The following is a 20,751-nucleotide window of genomic DNA, read 5'->3' on the forward strand; positions in this document are numbered from 1 at the left end:
CACCGTCCCGTGACTGCAGCCGCGGCTCTGGGAGCCACCCGCTCCCCGAAATCCCGGAAAAAAAACCAAAAAAATTCCTTCCTTGCACACAGCAGAAGCTGGGCCCCCCTCCGAATTGGCCTGCTTCAACTTGCTGAGGTCCAGGACCTCTCTTTCCACAGATGGAATACTGCCTATGTTCAGTACAATATAGGACGCGGGCGCCCCTTCCCCTTTTTCCACAATGGCGCGCACAGAGCTGACTCCGGCCGCTTCGAAGAACCTGTCCCGTTTAGGCCTAGGCGTCCCTACGCGAACACAACGATCAAAACCTGCGCGTGCTAAAAACGACACTTTGGAATGTCATTTGCTCCTCTCCACCAATAAACAACCTCAGCCGGTGGCACACACACACGCCCCGCCTCCCCCCTTCCCCCGGCAGCCGAGCTGGGGCGAGCTACGAAAAGCAGCGAAAGGAAAAAAGCGCTCGAGTACCCACTCCAAATGCAAGTCACCCTCCACACCCATGCCTGGCCAGAATAAGTGACCTAACAAACCTTGAAAAACCAGTGGGATCGTGCAAAAGGTCGCAATTTGGTTCCTAAGAACCGAGATTTTACAGAAATTGCTAGCAATTACTGAAATTACACAGATACACAATACACACACAATTACACAGTACACAATGGAAAGAGCTGCCATTTTGTTACCTCCTGCGGGGTCCTGGGACCATGGCTCCTCACCTCAGGTCACTGCAGGGAAATTCTTTAAAAAGTTTCCAGCAGGGAAGAATTCCTTGCAAGATGTATCCGATCTGGTCCAGAAGAAGGCTACCAGGTCCCAGTTTCATCTGGGTCTCCAGAAAACCGATGCCTTAAAGACCTAGAAATGAAACAACACACTTTTGAGAAAATATTAATATAGGAGGTAATACAAAGGCTGGTCTTTATTGGAAGCCTCCAGGGGCAGATATGGAAAATGCCCACCCCCACACGGGGTCAATACAGTTCTATGAGTTTAGCAAATTAACATAACTGACAAAAATCCCCAATTAGAGACATAAGTGGTGAGGTAATTCCCCTCCAGTTCAACCTTTTTCTAAATCCTCCCCCTTTAGATAAGAACTAAGTTTATGAAAAAGTGTCTCGAAGAGCTGGTTTCAGCCTTGGCTTCCAGAGACCCAAGATAGGATAGGGGCCTTGGACCCCCAGAGCGTGGAGCCTCTGGAATGTGTTTTGTCTTTCTGCCTATCAGGGTAGGGAAAAGTACTGGGGCTAGCTACGAATACAGTAATAGGCTACAGAGCTACAAATACATGTGTAAAGAATATAGAGAATATATAAAAGCAAAAAAGGCAAAAATCAATTCAGCATCAGATGGAGGCCAATTGAAAGCCACCAGCATCAACAAATGACTCCTCTGCATCAGGAGGTCCATCTTGGTCCATCTTGCCCAGCATTCTGTCTCCGACACTGTCTGAGGCAGACATGGAGAAAAAAGAAAAAAGACATTTCCCCAGTAAACTCATCCTCCCTCCAGTGCAGAAATCTCTGGGATTTCTTGGATCAGAGGTGATCTTTTTTCTTTTAATAGTGGATGTTTCTTTTACACTTCAGTTTGTTTCACACTGAAAGGAAAATCAATGAGGTAAAGTTTATGTATTTTCCTGCATGTTCTCCATATCTCAGAATTGTCCCAGTTTACATATACACACCTTAACCACTGACGACAGGTCCGTTCTGCCAGTATGAAGCATTACCTCTTCATGAGAAACATAGGGTTCTGTACCTTTATAGATGCAGTTTAATCAGTCAAGAATTCCCCACACTAGATATTATAGAAATATCTCTAATAAAGTTATAAATATAATAAATATACAAATGCAAAGCTGCATTTAAATTAGACCTTATAGGTCTTAAAAGTCATTGAACTAAAACAGAATAGTTCAGTTGGAAGGAACTGAATAAGTGATCATCTAGTCTAACTGGGCTGGAGTACTTAAGCAATTTCCAGAAGGCTTAGCTTAAACCCAATGCTACTCTCCAAGGAACACCACCACCAAAAGTTAACCATTGAAATAAATTAGAACAGTAAGAAATAACTCAAGATTCTTTCCTATTACTTTCATTATCTGTCTTGAGAAAAGGAAAGCTTAGGGGAGGCTATATCACCATGTTCCAGTATTTAAAAGGTGGCTACAAAGAAGATGGAAGTTTCCTTTTTATAAGGAGTCACATGGAAATTACGAAAGGTTATGGGTACATCTCATTCCTGAGAAGACTCTGATTAGACACAAAATAACAATCCACCATTGGAATGGCCTTCCCAGGGTGGTCAGTTTCAGTCAGAATACAGCCAAAGCCTCCCATAGAGACCCTTTCTGATTCCCTTCCAGCTCAGCTAGCAGGAAGACATCATACTCCTAAGATCTACAAATACAGCCATGGGACAGTTCCCTTCATTCATAATAATCTTCTCCCTGTGGTGTTGGGGTCTCCCCCCCGCCATGTAGCTCTGGGAGAGGGACCCTGAGACAGACACGGAGTTTCCCTGCCCCTGGGGAGCCTCGTTCCCGATTGGTTGTTTTGTGTTCCCCTGCGCGGGCAAGGACCCTCGGGTCCCCTGATTGCCTCAGTTCCTTGGCAGAGCCCAGCCATGCGGCTGGAGAAATAAACATCTCTCTGAAACATCTATTAAGAATCTGTCCATATATATTTCTTTTCCACGGCCTCCTGGATTAATACATCATGTTACAGTATCCCCACTGCAACATAATGGTGGATAATGCGAGCAGAACGGTCCCTGATCCCTACAGCGACTGATTTGTGAGTAAATTCTCTTGGTTTTGTTTTGCTATTCCATATCTAAACTATGGAGGAACTGTGGAAAGACTCTTGGCTCTCAGAGCCACATATGGACATTTATCTTAAAAAGATTCTTGAACAACAATTTGTAAATTTTAGCTTAATTCAAGCTCAAAAGAACTGAAACACTTCCTGGCATGGTTGTTTAAGGACTTTTTCTATGTTTCTTGGGATTTAATTCTTACCAAAGACTTTTGGAACACCATTTGGACACAGTTAATTTTTGAGTCAAAATATATGCCAATGGAAGAATATTTTCGTGAATATTATTTAATTACCGAGACTGTTGAGCAATGTCAGCTATGTCCTGGTGAAGGGAAGCCTGGCTCAGGGATTGTGCGGCCTCGGCCACGTGGACTGAGCCCTCTGTGAGCAGCAGCGAGGCAATTCCCACGCGCGGGCAGAGCCACGTGAGCTGCAGTGTCGGCAGCGGAGCGAGGCGCAACAGGAGTACCGCGACCTGGCGGCACCCGCCCGGCCCTGCACAGCGCATGGTGGAGCGAGCCCCGTGAACGCCCAACCAAGAGGGGCGGCACGCAGGCGGTGGCTGGCAGCGGTGGCAGTGGAGTGGAGCTGTGCCCAGCTGAAACACGTCCTGGAGCAGGGCGCAAGGGAGTCATCGCTCGGGGGCCCGGCTGAGACCTGGATGCAGTGCCTGGCAGCGGCAGCGAAGCTGCGACCAGAGGAGGCGACGCACTGAGAACTGAGCAGCACGGCCCGGCTCGGCCTGCCTGGCCCAGAACGCGACCCCGGAAGAGCGCGCAGGCACGAGCAGCTCCGGTGGCCCCAGCAGCACTAGCAGCTCTGGCAATTCCAACACGGGAGCGAGTGAAAGAGAAAGCAAAAACGCAGTGAGACAGAAAACAGCAACCACTCGGAAAAAGGAAAAGATCACCGTAGCTAAGGTTTTAGGAAGAGTAAAATGGTATAATGTTAAACAAAATTATGGTTTTATAATGAGATGTGACAACCAGCAAGACATATCTGTTCATAGAACTGCTATTAAAAAGAATAACCCTGAAAAATACATCCCAAGCTTGGGAGATGGAGAAGTGGTGAAATTCAAAATTGTGCAAGGTAGAAGAGGGTCACTAGCATCAGAGGTCACTGGGCCTGATGATGTTCCTGTGAAAAGCAGTATATATGCTAAAAATCATAGTCATGTTAGACAATATCTCCATTGTAGGCCCCCCTACAGTCTCCCTTTCCTAATCCCACCTTTCCCCTTTATCCTATATCCTATTACTGCCAGCGTATTCCCAATCCGTTTTTCCACCCATGGTTTCCCTCACAAAACCATGCCTTTGCCAATTGTTTCCGCAAAAATCCCTTTCCAATGCCGAGTGGGGGATGTAAAGGGGGAGGGAAGAAATTAAACCCTCTCCTGCATCAGTTTCCCCACAAAGCATGCTCAGAGAGTCCTGTCTCCCTTCTGTCAGCCCTAAGATGTTCCAGAGAATCTGTTTGGACATTTAAAAACTCAGGAGGGTGGCTTGTATTGTTTTAAAACTGTTCTTGTTATGTTTATCCAGTTGTTTTCAATGTTAAGTTTTACATCTCTTTTGTTAAAAATAAACGGGTGAAATGTTGGGGTCTCCCCCCCGCAATGTAGCCCTGGGAGAGGGGCCCTGGGACAGAGATGGGGTTTCCTAGCCCCTGGGCAGCCTCATTCCCGATTGGTTGTTTTGTGTTCCCTGTGCGGGCAAGGACCCTTGGGTCCCATGATTGCCTCAATTCCTCGGCAGAGCCCGGCCATGCAGCTGGAGAAACAAACATCTCTCTGAAACATCTATTAAGAATCTATTAAGAATCTGTCCATATATATTTCTTTTCCATGGGACTCCTTGTTTGGTACATCGTGTTACAGTATCCCCACTGCAACACTGAGGTATGTACAATATTTGGGTTCTGTACTCCAAAAAATGGTGGATGAAAAGCTCTTGAGAAAGGTCGTTTGTGCTAGAGTTTTCAATGTCCCTTATTGTTCAAGACATCTGAGAGAACTGGTAGCCTTCATGAAGCTAGGAGAGACAGTCTTGCATACACATGATGTACAAGGCATTGGACAAGGAATTTGGTATCTGTCAGAGACTGAAATGTTATAACTTACGGCTTAAACATCTTCATGAAAGACTTTTGCCTATTATAACAAAACTGTATTAAAAAAGGTGCATGGAAGACCACCACACCCTGAATGGGGCCCTGACTGAGGCCCTGGACTGCAAGTTGATGGAGATAAGATAAAGTGACTCAGGTCTGGGCTGGGGGATGTACTAGTTTGAAAAAAAACTAGTGGGAGACACCAAGTCAGAATAACAATTTAATAGGGAAATAAAATAAGGGGGGAAAAAAGCAAAAATAAAGGCAGAAAACACTGGGTTAAACTGACAGAGTCAAGATACAACCAGACACCCTGTTAATCAGGGTGGTGGTAGCAGTCTGATAGAATGGTGACTGCAGTCCTCCTGAAGCAATGATCCTGTAGAAAAAGGGTCTGCTCTTCCTCAGAAGGTCCAGTGGTGGCTGTGTAGCTCCTGTCCTCTGGAAATCCAGTGGAAAGGTTGTCTCTGGTGTTCAGAATTTCAGGTTATATCCAGGATGGAATACTTGATTCCTCCCTCTGGGTGGAGCATTCACAATGGGGTAATGAGTCATAAGGCCAAGTGTTGATTAGGCTCATTAACAGAAGATAGTCCGGAGGGAGTTATCTCTGAGTCATGCAGCAGGACAATGATGGGCCAATAACAGAAAGATAGTCTGGGGGAGGAGGCAAGGAAACACTGCCCCACCTGGTTTCTACAGCTCATGAGGATGTTAATAGAATACACTGCAACCCAGGACAGGTAGAAGAATACATTCACAGGAGGATTAAGCTTCACACCTTCAGGGTGGAGACCACAGCTCCAGGTTTATCAGCTGTCAGGTTCAAACAGACCCTCACACCAAAGGGTGGGGGGAGGAGAGGTTTTGGGTGTGTGGTGAAAAAGCCTCTGGTCCAAGGCAGTGAACATCCATCCTCCGCTGTGCAGAGGAGCCCAGCTGCAGGGGTCCCTTCGCCCCAGGAAAAGCCACATTCAAGTGAGGGACAGCAGAGGGGGTGTCATGGCCCATCAAAGGCTCCCCCACAAAGGAGTCCCCAGACCCTGCACCAGAGCACTGCACATGATGCAATAAATCCAGATCCTTGCAAGGGACAGTGTCAAACCTAGCCCCCTGAGGGGAGGTACCTGGGCATTCCCACCAAGTATATATTAATCCATTGGATTCTACACTTTTTGGCGGGGCAGCAAGGGACCCTCACCACCAAGAAGACCAGATGGAAGGAAGCCATGAGACGTCATTGGGACCCTTGGGAGGGTGATGTGTTTCTACCTAATCCCTGTCACTCTCCCTGTCTGCCCCCCACACTCCTCTTTTCCTTCCTTCCTTCCTTCCTTCCTTCCTTCCTCCCTTCCTCCCTTCCTCCCTTCCTCCCTTCCTCCCTTCCTCCCTTCCTCCCTTCCTCCCTTCCTCCCTTCCTCCCTTCCTCCCTTCCTCCCTTCCTCCCTTCCTCCCTTCCTCCCTTCCTCCCTTCCTCCCTTCCTCCCTTCCTCCCTTCCTCCCTTCCTCCCTTCCTCCCTTCCTCCCTTCCTCCCTTCCTCCCTTCCTCCCTTCCTCCCTTCCTCCCTTCCTCCCTTCCTCCCTTCCTCCCTTCCTCCCTTCCTCCCTTCCTCCCTTCCTCCCTTCCTCCCTTCCTCCCTTCCTCCCTTCCTCCCTTCCTCCCTTCCTCCCTTCCTTCCTTCCTTCCTTCCTTCCTTCTCTCTCTTTCTTTCTTTCTCTCTTTCTCTCTTTCTATTTACCTCTTTTACTATTAAATAAAGTATATAAAATTTTTTGGTATCAACATCTAACTTAATTTGGTTTTAATCAAGTTTTGAGGTATATTTCAAACCTTTCTGGGTTCAATCCATTTTACTCACAGAGACTTCATTTTCTTTGCTCTTCTGTGTTTAAATAGGTTCGTAACAGTATCTCACCCAGAGAGTAGTGTCTGGTCACCTGTATTCAAGAAAGGTCAACTCAGAACAGGAAGGAAGGAAAGGAACTCTTTAAATTAAAAGACCTTGAGGGGAAGAGAAAAAACTGGGAAGAAAATTACCATTAAATGCACCATCAAAACAAAATGCTAGAATAGTCTTTAGCAAGAATAATAAGGAAAATAAATTTAACTGGTTCTACTGGACTTTGTTCAGTTCATTAAAGGAAATATATGGAACAGTTGCCAATGAAAATAGGAGACTGAAATTGAGAACCTTCCAGTTCCATGTTCCTGTGTTTCAGAATTTTAAAAAATGTGTGTATTATTTTGAATGGTTCAGGCTCTGGCAGGCTTGTCCTTTTTTATATGATTTGTCCGCTTTCAAAATAAGTTTCAGTCTTATACATATCTGTCTGTCAATTTCTCTACCCCTCTCAGATTTCACATTTATTAGTGATTTGACAAGGTACATTTCAACCTGGCTAATAAATTAGATTAAAAGAAACCTGAGGAGAGGACCACAGTTCCTGACCTAACCTCCCATAGGCCTAAGAACTGCTGATGTAGTTGGGAAAACTGCCAATTTTTCAGGACAAATCTTTTCTGGGTCTGAAACAACAGTGACATATTTCAAACTAAGTGCAGGTTGGGAAAAATCACTTAAATTTAAGTTAGCTTTCTTATTCAGACAAATTGAGAGAGAAGGGTAATACCAGTTATGAAGCAGAGGAAAAACTTCAGAGAAAGGCCAGGGGAAAGAGCTGGTATTGTCTGTAGAATGGGAGTGAGAGCGGGACAAACACAGCTGAGCAGGCAGTAGAATATGAGACAAGGTGTAACATGTGCCACCTGGCCAAGGTGAAACATGGGTCTCCCCTTTGATGAAGCCATATCAGGGATACAGTCTTGAGCTAAGAAACAGGGCAACATGCTACCTTGATTCTCGCATTTGGCAATCTCACAAAAAACCTTCTGTTTTCATAGAGTATTAGATTTGATTTCTCATGCCTCACCCTGAAAATTAAAATGGAGAAAAGTATTTTACCATATTTATATCAACTTCTATCCAATCCTACATATAGATTTCATTAATTTAATACTGAGTAAGTATTCTGACCCCTTACTAGGTCATGACTTTATTGTCAGTTTCCTACTCTGTGCTATTCACCTAAAATCAACACAGTAAAATGATAATTTTAGTAATTAGTCTGATCATTTAAGTTGGGTAAAGGTAAGGGGGCAGATCATGCCCAGTTCTCAAGTGGCCTATCTCCATTGAGAGACTGATGTAGGACAGAATACATTCTCTCTATGAAGTGGTCTCTGCTGGATAAAGCGGTCACTTCCTTTACTATTCCTTTTATCTTTTGGACTATAGCACAGAGCAGCATCATTAAGATTGAATTACACTGCTCTCAGATTGCAAGCCTGGAGGAATACTGCTTAAATGACAGAAATTACTGTACATTACCAGTTACACAGGTTAGTGCAAAGCTTGTCTTATGATGTGTGTCCTTCAGCTTCAGGGGAGCCCATTTGAGTCCCTTCTCACTTGTGTTGGTGTAAATCTAGAATAATTTAATGCAAGTCAATACATCATATCTGAATGCATGTCTGCAGCAGGGAGATCTCTGCTCAGGATTACTACTTCATTAATTTCTGATTCCTTACAGCTGTTGAACTTACTAAAGGTTAACTTACTAAAACATTGCATATCTAGAAGTTCAAGCATTAAAATGGTACTAACTACATCAAAGGTAAAGAAGAAATGAACTAGAAATATGCGAATTAATCCTTTCCAACAGCCCCAGGAGATTATAGCGTGACCAAGACATGATAAAATAATTTTCGTTGCTCTTTTAATAATAAGATTCATTTCTCCACTGCCATTATTTACTTCTGTCAAAACCACTTGCAATCATTTGCAGCAATTTGAAATACTGAAATTTTGGATATGTTGTAATAAGCAGTCATATGACTTTTAATTCATTTGTACGTTTGAATCTGCACAAAATAGCTGCCTTCATTGCATTTTAATTCTGGTAGTAAGCAAAGTGGGGCCAGAGGACACTAAAATCTACTTTGCATCTTTAATGACTCCCATGACACTGTTAGGCCTTCGGGATCTCAATTATCCAGTGTGTTATGGGCACTCAGAATTGTAATCAAATCAAGACATCTTACCCAGGACTACTCAGGTCAATATGCACCCCACTAGACCCAAAGGTATGGGGAAAAGTCTCCTATCTTTTTCAAGGGGTATTTCACCACTAAATGGAAAAGATTTAGCAGAGAAACTTCCATTACGTCCAATCCAAAGAGCAGGCCAATGGCAGGCATGGAGAGCAAAAATGTCAGACCAGCTCCAGTCCGGACATGTGAGCCAGGCTGAGCAGCATGCTAACAAATGACCTGGTTTTTTACATTGTAAAATAACATCTTATTTTTTTTGAATTTTGATATCTTCTTCCTTTCTTGGTGAAACTGAAATCAACAAATCTGCTAAAGGTTGTGGGTTTGATTTCTAAAACAAAGCCACTTTGTCACAGAAGTCCTAAAAGCTTCTTAAAAGCTACTTGGGGTAACATAACACACAAAATCCTGCTACGTACAAACTGCTGTTCTCTGCTTATCAAGAAGACAAGAAGTGAGCCCCACAGAGGGCACTGTTAGCTCATCAATCCTCTGTCCCCAGAAGAGGATGTACACTGCCTGCTTATACACACAGACACATACATGCTCACCTGATAACAAGGAAATCTTAGTACATCCAAAAGTGTCTGGTTATTATTTTAACTGGTGCAGCACTTGTGCTTCCACTAATCTTCAAAAGAGAGCTGGGCATTGCATTCCTGTTGGCAGCAGCATTCTCCTACCACTTTTGCCCAGTAATGACTGAGAACATTTATTTTTACTTTGAAGGGTGTTACCTACATGTCAGAACCCACATCTAATTGGAACTCTCCTAATGCCTTTGGCATTGTGGTACATAAAGCTGTGATCTTCTACCAGTACAAATGTGCTCTGAGTCACAGGTTGGGTCCTAAATCTGCCTAGACTGTTCTTAGATATATAGCCAACAGTCTTAATACTGAGGAAACAGACTGCTTTAGTATGGCTGGAGAACACTGAAACACTTAGAGCTGTATAAGTAAAAGCTTACGTACAGCTTCTGCTCCATATACAGGTGACCAGTAAGCATGGGGATGTATAGAGTTGAAAACATTATTTCAAATATATTATTTAGCTACTATATTCCAGCCACTATGGACTATGAACCCTTGCAGGAAAAAATGTATGAAGCTGAATAATTCAACTTTCATCCAAATTCATAGATGGACACAGAACTCAAGTTACACAGGTTGACACATATCACAGGTCTGTATCACAATCACATGGGGTTTGATTTGATGTTGATAAAGCAAGATTGATGAAATATAAATAATTCTCACTACCTTTATTTTATTTCCATGGTGTTAAAATACTGTAGTTAAGTCAGTTGTACTCTTTGTCTCCAAATAGCTTGATTTTATAAGTCACAGAATTACAATAATAGATGTCCATTATCTGCACACAGATAAACACATATATATAGTATTTAATTCAAACATACAGGAGAAAATGTCTCACCCAGTTAGTGGAAAAGTACTTGAGCTAGACAAGGACAATAACTGACAAAATTATATTATTAGGATAATTCTGCAGTCACTTTTTATTCCATAAAGTTGTATTTTTTGTAAACCTGACATTTCCAAAACAGTGCAAGTGAATCAGAATACAGGTGAACACAAGCTTCTAAATACAGGTGACATCAGTAAGAGTGAACACATTCTTTCAACCACAAGTTCACAAAAAGAAACATACAATTTTACTATATATAAGCAGTGACATTCTAAGAAAAAGAAGTGTCGATGGTGCAGGTACTCTACTGTGTATGCAAACCAAGCTCCAAAAGCAATTAGTCTTCATGCCAGTTTAATCAATGCACATTAAATGAATGAAATTCGACTTTCATTTAAATCCAAGAAACTCTAGCAAGTGAGTAGACTTGGACAAAGGATAGAAATTAGTTCCATGACTCCCTTAATTCTTTAGTGAAAGCAGTATTATGTATTTCCATGCCAGACGGATAATATGCTTTAAACTTGTGCAAGACTCAAAAATGTGCCCATATACAGGAGACATTCAAGAAAGTTGATACTAAATATTGTCAAAGAAAAGTTTTTCATAACTATTGCTGTCAGCAAGCTGGGCTACCTGCACATCACTGACTTGGTATGTGGGGTCATTACCATGCATGTATTTAGGCATAGAAAGGGCTGTTTTCACTGTTATGCTTGACATTGCAGAAGTCTTTGCCACTTTGAGATGAAAAGATTGCTTAAGTGGTTTACAGGTTTGGAGTTCACATCAGGCATAATTTCTCTCTCAGATATTCCAAGCAACTTGTGAGATTACTTCAATTCAGAGGCTGCTCCACTATTTTCTACAGTTTGCTGACTTCCTCATTACAATTAAGCAAATAAAAGAACAAGCTTATTCAGAAAAAACTAGCAGGTGTTTTTGTTAGCTACAATGGCCAAGTACCAGAGAATACTAGTGACATCCTTGGAGCACACTAGTTGTGCTGTCGCTTGGGGAGAAATTTCAAGACCCAAACCCCTTGGTTTTTAAATGACAACATGCTGTGAGAGGTGGCTCATCACTGTGCTGTGGGCCACCAAAACTGTGAAATGACTGTGATCTTCTTGAAATCACGATGGAAACTACACGGGGTTGCAACAGCACCGGCTCTCCATTAAGTGATATTTTTCTTTGATTCTCTCCCCCACCTTTTTTCCTGATCATCTTTTTCTGAGATTGTTTTCTTCCTATCCTAAAAACAACTTCAGGGTACTATTTGTAAGAAGACACCTTGTACATTGCAAGCTTTAGATATGTCAGATGCCAGAGCATTTGAAAATTTTACTGCCCCATTTCTAAGTATCCTCCTCCATAGCCTATAGCTAGTGTAAAGTGAGCCTGTTGGGAAAAAAAAGGCAAAAAAAGTTCAGCAAACCTTTCAATTAGGTTGTCCAAGAAAACTCATGACAATTTCTCAAAATGGATTAATTGAAAAACACTTGTACAATGACTACCCCCAGCCTCTGTGTAAGCAGAACAGCACAAAAAACCTAACAAGGCTGACAGATGGGAACTTCCAGATCCCTAAAAGCAATTTCCAAAGTAACTATGTCTCTGCATATTTATGATGATTTCTTAACTAAAAAACCCAGACCCCAGCAGTTCTATAGCAGAGGTATGTTCTACACATTCTTGAAGTATATTACATTTTCATAAGATTTTGGGATTAGAAACTGATTGCAACCAACTGATATTAGTGGGACTTTTTGTTTGGTTGCTCTTTAAGGAGTGGAAAGCTGCATCTACAGTATTTTAATATGAAGAACTGGTATGCTTCACTGTCAAATCTAAGTATCCTAGCTGGAAGAAAAAAGAGCCACAATGGAATTTGATTAAAAAAAAAAAATTGAGAAAAAAATTTGGAGAGTATACATATAAAACCAAAACCATCCATGACAACAGAATGACAGAGTGCCTAGCAGTGATGATACTAAGAATTTGTGGATTGTTTCACAAATATGGCACTTACCTGGCCAACAACTAGATTTTCTCTAAGGAATGATTTGTGCTGGATCAATTCTATGACAGTTCAAGTCAGAAATGAAACAAATTCAGTCTGGGCTCAAATGTGAGTTACTTTTATTTGTTTTTTACAAATAAAACCATTTTTGCTCTGAGACAAAACAAAAAAATGGTCCAATAAAATCTGAAATGTTAAATTTGTAAATTTTTTTAATCTCTCTTCTTTATATAGTTTTAAAAGAGGTTCCAAAGGTATAACTAATTTTGATTTTTAAAATATTGTAAGGAAGAATTTCTGTCAGATTTCAAAGTAAATTTTTGTTTAAAAAGCTGAAATTAATGATTTCAGCTTTTCAAAGGGAGCTTTCTCCTTTTTTTGAATGGAGACTTCTACATTCAATTCAATTCACAAGTAGTTTCACTTATGCCCTGAATTATTTTTTCAGATATTTTACTTCTTAATAATTTTGGGGAGCTCAGTTTTAGAGAGGGCAGATACTGGAGATTCTTACAAATAATAAACAGACCCCCTTTTTTAGCAAGTACTTTAAGCAATTTTAATTTATAGCTGTGAATCAATCTCACATTCAATTTCTGTCTTAGATTTTTTTTAACAGAAAAACCAGACAACTAACTTTTGTTGGTTAACAAAAACTAACTGATGTCAGACTGCGAGGAATTCAACAACCTTCAATATTAGAGGCAGATATAGATTAGATATTTGAAGGAAGCTCTTTACTGTGAGGGTAATGAGAAACTGGAACAGGTTGCTCAGAGAAGTTGTGGATGGCCCATCCCTGGAAGCATTCAAGGCCTGCTTGGATGGGGCTCAGAGTAACCTGGCATGGCCATGGGCAGGGATTTGGAACTAGATGATCTTTAAGGTTCCTTCCAACACAAGCCATTGACTCTCTGACAATAGAGCAGTTCAAGGCCAGACTGGATTGGACTTTGAGGAACCTAGTCTAGCAAAAATTCTCCCTGCCCATGGCAGGGGCGTTGGAACTAAATCTTTAAGGTCCTTTCCAAGCCATTCTGTGGTTCTGTCTCTAGATGATAATATAACAGTGCAGTCAAATGCCATCAGCCTTTTGGTTTTGCACTCTGATGGAAAATCTACACTCCACTACATGCTTATAACAGGATTTTGCTGTGGATTTTGGCTTAAATGATCATTTGTCACACAGAATCTGTCAAATCAACAATTATTGTTTTAAGAAAGATGTTGAACAGACTAATAGTTTTTCTTGTCAGATGTTGAATCAATACGCTTAATTCACTTTGAAATTATTTTCTCCCTAATGCATGCAGATAGCTAATAGTTAATACATACTGATCAATACTGTAGTAATAGCAGACACTTGGTGATGGTGGCAGTAAAAACTCAAACAGGAATATGGATGTGGTCCATTTTTTAGAATTTGAAGCTATCATGAATATGACAAGGAAGAGCAAGACCTATTCTCAAGCAGATTTCTTTCGTGTTCTCTGTGTTCAAGTTTCCAAACTTCCAGCTGTTCTTTTACCCCACCCTTGAGGAGGAAGACATCCTGCAACCTTTCAATCCTGGTTTCACTTTTACCACAGAGGTCGGCCCTTCTTTCCTTTACCTGGATTTTATAGCAACATGACATTTACTCCTTATTTACACAAAGTGCAAAATACAAGTAGAATCTAAAACCAAGTCTTACAGAATTTCACTATTTCTATTCAGAAATCCAAGAGCTTTTTGAAGAAACATGTTTGAATTAATTACAATTAGATTTCTTCCAATTCAACAAATGATTTCTTAAAGAATTATGAGCAAAGTAGCAAGCTGGCATACAATAATATCTGCACCTTGACTAAACTTCCCTCTAAATTCTTGAGGAAATACATTCAGTACTTGGAACACCCAGATAGGCAATCTCAAGAGTCAAAAGATCCAAACATTTTAATCCTTCCATCTACTTATCTCTTAAAATTACCATATAAACAAACTCATGACTCAAATATGTAACTCACATGGCAGACATAATGTTCATAGCTTGTAGCAATTTATCACTTGCTTTGATAGCAACAGATCACAATCTTTAACAGTAGCTTTAAAACTATCCATCTTAACATTAATATGACTTAATTACTTTTTTTTTTAATTTAAGGGAATTTGTCAATGCCAGAGTGGTTGGCCTAATTATATCATTTTGGTATCTCAACTGTACAGTCCTAGAGACTGCAAGAGAATACTTCCCAAAGAGAACATTCTGTGATGCCTTCTTCAGTGAGCCAAAGCAAGCTACATCTTGCTACATGTCACTGAAGAAGTGTTTTCATCCTCTCCCATCCAGACTAGTAAAGAACAGACTCAAGATACAGAGTATCACGACTGTGAAATACTTTAGGTTCTTCAGCTTATAAATCAAACACCAAATTCAACTTAAAGAAAGAGACAGTGAAAAGATTTTGGCTTATTTCCATTAAATGATCTATATATGATATTACCAAGCCTTGTGAATTAAGCATATGAGGATTTCAGCTACTTTTATCTGCAAATCTCTCTTTTCTCTCTTGCATTGATGTTTAAAAGTACAGAATAGAATTTATATATATATATGTATTTCCAAAGATTTAGCCAGATATCAGTGCTTGAGTGAACTATATAGTTATTCAATAGAAATTATAAAACATTGATACAAATACAAAGACATACTCAATATAAAAAGCTTATATTTATAAAAAATATTTTTAGGTAAAAATCTTCCCCTGAGGGCATACCACATAGTTGGATTCATAAATATTGCTCTGCACTGCAGCTTGGTTACCAAAGTTCAAAGTTCAACTCTTAAATGAAGTGTGAATCGCTCCAGTCATCTGACATGGCTGCAGTGATTGCCTCAGGATATGTTCCCTAGCTTTTTGGAGTAATAAAGACACAGCATCAATTGGGTCTCCGAAAAATCTGGAGAAGATTCCTTCTTCCACATATGGAAGATACGAGAGCAGGACCTGTAAGCTAGCGAGTGCATGTCACATGACTGGGCTTTTGTTTCATGGGCAGTTTACTGATTTTTCTGGACCCAGTTCCAACTATCTTCATTCTCCTTTCTGCTCTTTTCAGCCTCAATAATTTCTTTGTACCTCCGGCGGAAGAAGCCCATCTGCAAATCAGAAGAGATGACAGCAGTAAGTTACTGAATCATTAAATTGAAACTTTGTTGGTATGACAACAGATAACATTATGCAGAAAGAACCAGCCCAGGAGTTAGCATCTAATTTCTGCAAGTGCCAATCTGAAATCATAGCTCTTTATTTGCATCAGGATAAATTAGATCAACTGGGTCCCAAATTTTCATAAGTACTCTGCTCCTTATAGATGAACTACTCTAGGTAGGAGTCCTCTTATATGAAGCATGATTTTTTTTAAAAAAAAAAGCACATAAAGTATTTCTAATAAATACAGACCCACAGAGGCAGATACAGATTTATTGATTTAAAATAAAGACTAAAGTTAAATTTGCAGGTGAACCAAAAGTCAGGCTAACTCTTGGGTACTGAGTAAATGCTGACAGAGTTATATGAACAGTGCTCTCAGTGTCTACAACCTCACAAAACAAGAGGGATCAAGGAATACAGTACAGTCACCCACCTCCCACTTCTCAATTCCAACTATTATCACTGACAGTCACTTTTGCATACCTTCTTGTTTCCTAAATCCTTGTACTTAAAGAAATGCAATTGATTTTCATCTGTTTGGATAAAAATTCTCATACCTCTGTTTTTTTAAGTCTCTCAGATAAACAAACATCATTTTAATAACCGACTTTGGTAAGCATTCAAGAATAATCTCTCAAATTTAGCAGTGCACTGTTGAGATTACTGAATAAATATTTTGTTCAACATAATTAAACATTTATGTAATTCCTACCACTCTAAACCTGTTTTCTTACTCCTGCTGTGTAAAACATGATGTTTTAGTCTTCTTTTATCAACCAGTTATTGCCACCCTTTATTCCCAAATTGCCTATGTGTAGGAATACTTGGTGCTGTTTTGTCATTACTAAAATTCCATTAAATTGGACTTCTTAGTTTCAGTTTTCAGCAACTTTAATTTTCTTCAAGTGTATTTTAATTCACAGGGTAGCATATTCTATCTGTCAAGGGGGATTCTCCAGCACATCTTCCTAAAGTCCAAGTCCTTGCCTGTGCCTCGAATTATATCCCAAATTCACAGCAGCATGAGACTATGCACACACCATCCTCTCATCAATCCTTATCTCTGCCTCTTGCCTTCTGGTGCAAAGGACATAAAAGCTGCAGCATAGTCTAAGAAGCCCCTCTCTTTTGGTAACTGGGACATGCTATTAATCTAGAGATAAGCGTACCCTGCTAGGAGCATAGGTATACATTACACACATACCTACTGTCCTAGTTCCAGACAGACAGGGACAATTTCTGCAGTAGCCAGAGGGGGCATGATTAGAACCTGGAGTTTATTCTACACCACCTCACTCATTGCCAGGAGTGGGGGGAAGGGAGTCTCTTCCAGGGAAAGGGGTTCCTTCTGGTCAAGAAAGCATGGTGGAGGTAACAGTGGGGTAATGCTAGTTCCAAGCCAGAGGGTGCAGTCCAGGTAACATAATGTCTTGGGGTGATTTTATGATAATACTGTATTTCACTATTGTCTGCTTTATGCCCAGAAATGGGTCCCATAGCTTTAAGCTGGGTCCAGGAGAGGGGAGAGAGAAGTCAGGCAAATTCTTCAGCGCAGTTTGTGTTCAAGGACTCACACACACTCTCGTGTTCTCACCACTGCAGAGCCGAGGGAACACCCTCCTGCTTTTAGTTAGCCTCTCAGCTGAGGCAAGAAATTTTCCCATACCAACATACCGAAATCCTCTGGTAACTTTTTCCTCTTCTGGAAGTGTTTGGCCTAGCTATGATCCAAGAACCAGATCGGACCCCATGGACCAGCAGTGAGGCTGCAGGGATGCCACATCCCGGCCTCGGACCTCGGGAGGGGCCGAGCCAGCTACAGAAGGAACTCTAAATCCACCAGCTTTCTCCACACAAGGAGGTTTAATATTTTAACAGTTATTCATTTTTTCCGTGTGCATGTGGGCACTTTGTTTGTTAAATAAATAGTTTTTTTCACTTTTCTCCAAGAAATTCCTTTTGTATCAGTGGGGGAGGGAGTGCTGAAACCTGTCTTCTGGGGAGGAGATGTTCCTTTCAGAGCATTTTCCCCTAAACTTGTCTCAAACTGAAACACATGGCTGCAGTCAGGTTGGTTCAGTAGCATTTTGCATGTCAATCACTCTTTTCTATTGTTTTTATTATTGTTGCTTTTAATATTTGTTTTCTTATCTCATTGCTGTTTCCAGTAAATTTTACTTATCACAACGCATAATCTTCACATTTTTTACCTCCAGTTCTCCTATCCATCCTGCCTAAGGGGAGTTTGGAGTGTTTCGGTGGGAGCATTAAATTGGAGAATACAACTCTTAAACCATGACAGCCTAGTTTGGTGCCCAAGTGGGACATGGAGGTTGTGATAACAACAGATCTGCCCAGAGAAGGCTGGAAATGATCTTCATCTAAGCATTTGTTGTATGAGGTACAGAGCCACTGGCTACAATGTTGCTTGATCTGTTCATGTGGCTATGGTACCTAACCCTGTATATATTCCTGTATGTGCTCCTTGCAGTGCTCTTTTTCAGAGCAGGGAGAAGGATCAGGATTACTTTGTTGATGTACTGTGTGATAACAGTTTACCACATGATAACATGTAATGAAGGTCATTTGGGGTTTATACTCAGTGTTGTTCTCTACCCTTGCCTCAGGCGCAATATTTGGTAGTCCAGTAATAATCATACCCAGTCTGTGGGGAGAGTAGGGGAGGATGATTTTCCCCAGCTTTTTACCCCCTTTTCCTTCTTCAGGCCTGTTACAACAGCTTTGGAGAATTTTGAATTCCCTTTGGGTGTAAAGGAAAGTGTGTTGTTGTTGCTAACTCTGCCAGGTCTCCTCAGTGCAGTCCACACCATGGTAGGAATTAAATAAAAGAGATTTTTAATATGATCTTTCAGAGATCTGCCCCTGATGGTGGATAGTCATGAGTGGCATGGAATGTGGGAGAAAAAGGCCCAGTTGTTGGAGAAATTATCTGCTCCAAAGGCTTGGAAGTTCATCCCTGAACAACTACAGGATCCTGATAAAGTGACAGAATATTGCAAAGAGAATGCTGTGGCAATTGCAGAGAGGAGCAATTATTGCAATGTGCTGGGCCCCAAGTATGATTTATTGGACACTGCTCTTTACTAGATAACACCTTCAGAGGGAAGGGAAGGAAAAAAGACCAGCAGGCACCGTGGCCACTCAAACTGCAGCTGAACCAGATGAACAACTCATGCCAGTAGCAGGTGCCCCGATAAAGAAATTCAAGACAAATTTAGTTCACATAGTGATGGATGAAGAGGAATAGGGCGCTCAGAACAGGAGGAAGAAGCAGGGCCAGAGAGAATCACCTGATCTCTACCCCTAAGTGAGCTCGAAGATATGCAAAAACATGTCAGCCACAAGTCAGGAGAGCCCCTTGTGACCTGCCTGCTCCAGTGCTGGGATACCACAACTTGCAACATGAAACTAGAAGGTAGTGAGGCCAAGCAGGCCTCAAGTGATGTCCCAGGATGTAGGCATTGGCGAGGGGATTTAGAAGAGGACAAGAAGAGGACAGAAGCTCTCAGCCTCTGGAGGCAACATCTGTCAAGCATGAGGGAAAGGTATTCTCTCATGGATGACCTAATAGTGCACTGAGATGAGTAGAATGCCATGGAGAAAGGTTATCCAGAACCTGAAAGAATTAGCTGTGCTGGAGGTAATCTATAGGGACTCAAACAATGAGCAGTCACCTGTAGATCCAGATCAGGTCCAATGTACACAATCCATGTGGCAGAAATTTGTATGGTGCGTGCCGTCGTTGTCCACCAACCCTTTGGCATTGATGTCAGTGAAAGAAGAAGAAACATTGCTTCAGGTGATTACCTGACTTCAACAATACAAAGTTCATCTTTTTTCCTCCCTACCAACCTGTGCCTCGGCTGTAGAAAGACTGTACAAGACTGCAGACAGACTTGAGCGACTTGAGCAAGCTAGGTGAAAATGTCCCATTGCCCCATCAGTGTGGACCAGAGTTTCTGCTATTGGGAGCATGTACCTCCTTGTTGGAGAGAGGGGTACACACCACAAGGTAACCTGTGTTTTTACCTGTATGACCATAGAGATGACATGAGAAAGTGGGATGGAAAACCCACCTCTGCCCTAACAGCACAGGTACATGAGTTGAGAGGAAGAACAACCACCAAAGGAAATTCTTCAAGGATAAATGCCACTCCAGTTTCCAGTGGGCAAGTCCTCAGACAGAATGGAAGGGCTGAATGTTATTTCTGATCCTCTTGAAGGGATCTCCAGTTCCTTTTTAGAAGAACTGAGCAAAGACTACCAAGACCAGAAGCAGAGAGGACCTGCCTGCAGCCAAGTGGAGAAAAGGGACAATTGGATCTATTGGACTGTGTGGATCCCATAGCCTAGCACATCAGACCCACAAGAGTATAAGGCTTTAGTTTACACCTGTGTTCAATTTACCCTGATGCCATCAAGGTATGTGGGAGCGGAATCCATTCCTATTTCTGGGGTGACAGAGGTATCCCAGCAGCTGACAGCACTGGAAGCTGAAGTGAGCCTTACTGGGAAGGAGTGGTAGAAACACCCCCCTGTGACTGGTTCAGAGGCCCTGTGCATTCTTGGCATAGACTATCTCAGAAATGGGTATTTCAAAGACCCAAAAGGACATAGCTTTTGGGATAGCTGCTCTGGAGACAGAAGAAATCAGGCAACTGAATACCATGCCTGGTCTCTCAGATGACCTCTCTGCTGTGGGACTGCTGAGAGTTGAAGAACAACAGGTACCAAACACCACAGCAACAGTGCACTGTCAGCAGTACTGCACCAACCGAGACTCTGTGACTCCCACTGTTCCGGTTTGGCCAAATTTAGAAATATATCCTCTCAGAGAAGGCACAACCACCCCTTCCCCCCTCCAGGTTCGGGAAAAAAAAAAAATTTTCCTGGAAGGAAAGTGAAGGAGATAAAACTATTTATTTAACAAACACATGGGGAAACGAAAATAAGGCTAAATAATAAAATGTTTCGCTGTGGAGGAAAAACCTGGGAAAGTGTTAGAGTCCTCCCTTTGGTCTCCTTGGAGCT

The 20,751-nt window shown here is 41.7% G+C and overlaps 1 protein-coding gene across 2 annotated transcripts in view; it reads right to left on the bottom strand.

Annotated features, from left to right (window-relative positions):
- Positions 1–10,303: 10,303 nt before the first annotated feature.
- ITGA9 (integrin subunit alpha 9) overlaps positions 10,304–20,751 on the bottom strand; it is a 244,925-nt gene continuing 234,477 nt past the window's right edge. For both annotated transcript variants that reach the window (XM_017732049.1, XM_008631949.2), the window contains exon 27: positions 10,304–15,644. In XM_017732049.1, the coding sequence (XP_017587538.1) occupies positions 15,546–15,644 (99 nt within the window). In that variant the 3' untranslated portion in view covers positions 10,304–15,545. The remainder of the gene's footprint in view (positions 15,645–20,751) is intronic.

This window comes from Corvus brachyrhynchos, unplaced genomic scaffold (genome assembly GCF_000691975.1).
Source record: "Corvus brachyrhynchos isolate BGI_N302 unplaced genomic scaffold, ASM69197v1 scaffold264, whole genome shotgun sequence".
Classification (NCBI taxonomy): domain Eukaryota; kingdom Metazoa; phylum Chordata; class Aves; order Passeriformes; family Corvidae; genus Corvus; species Corvus brachyrhynchos.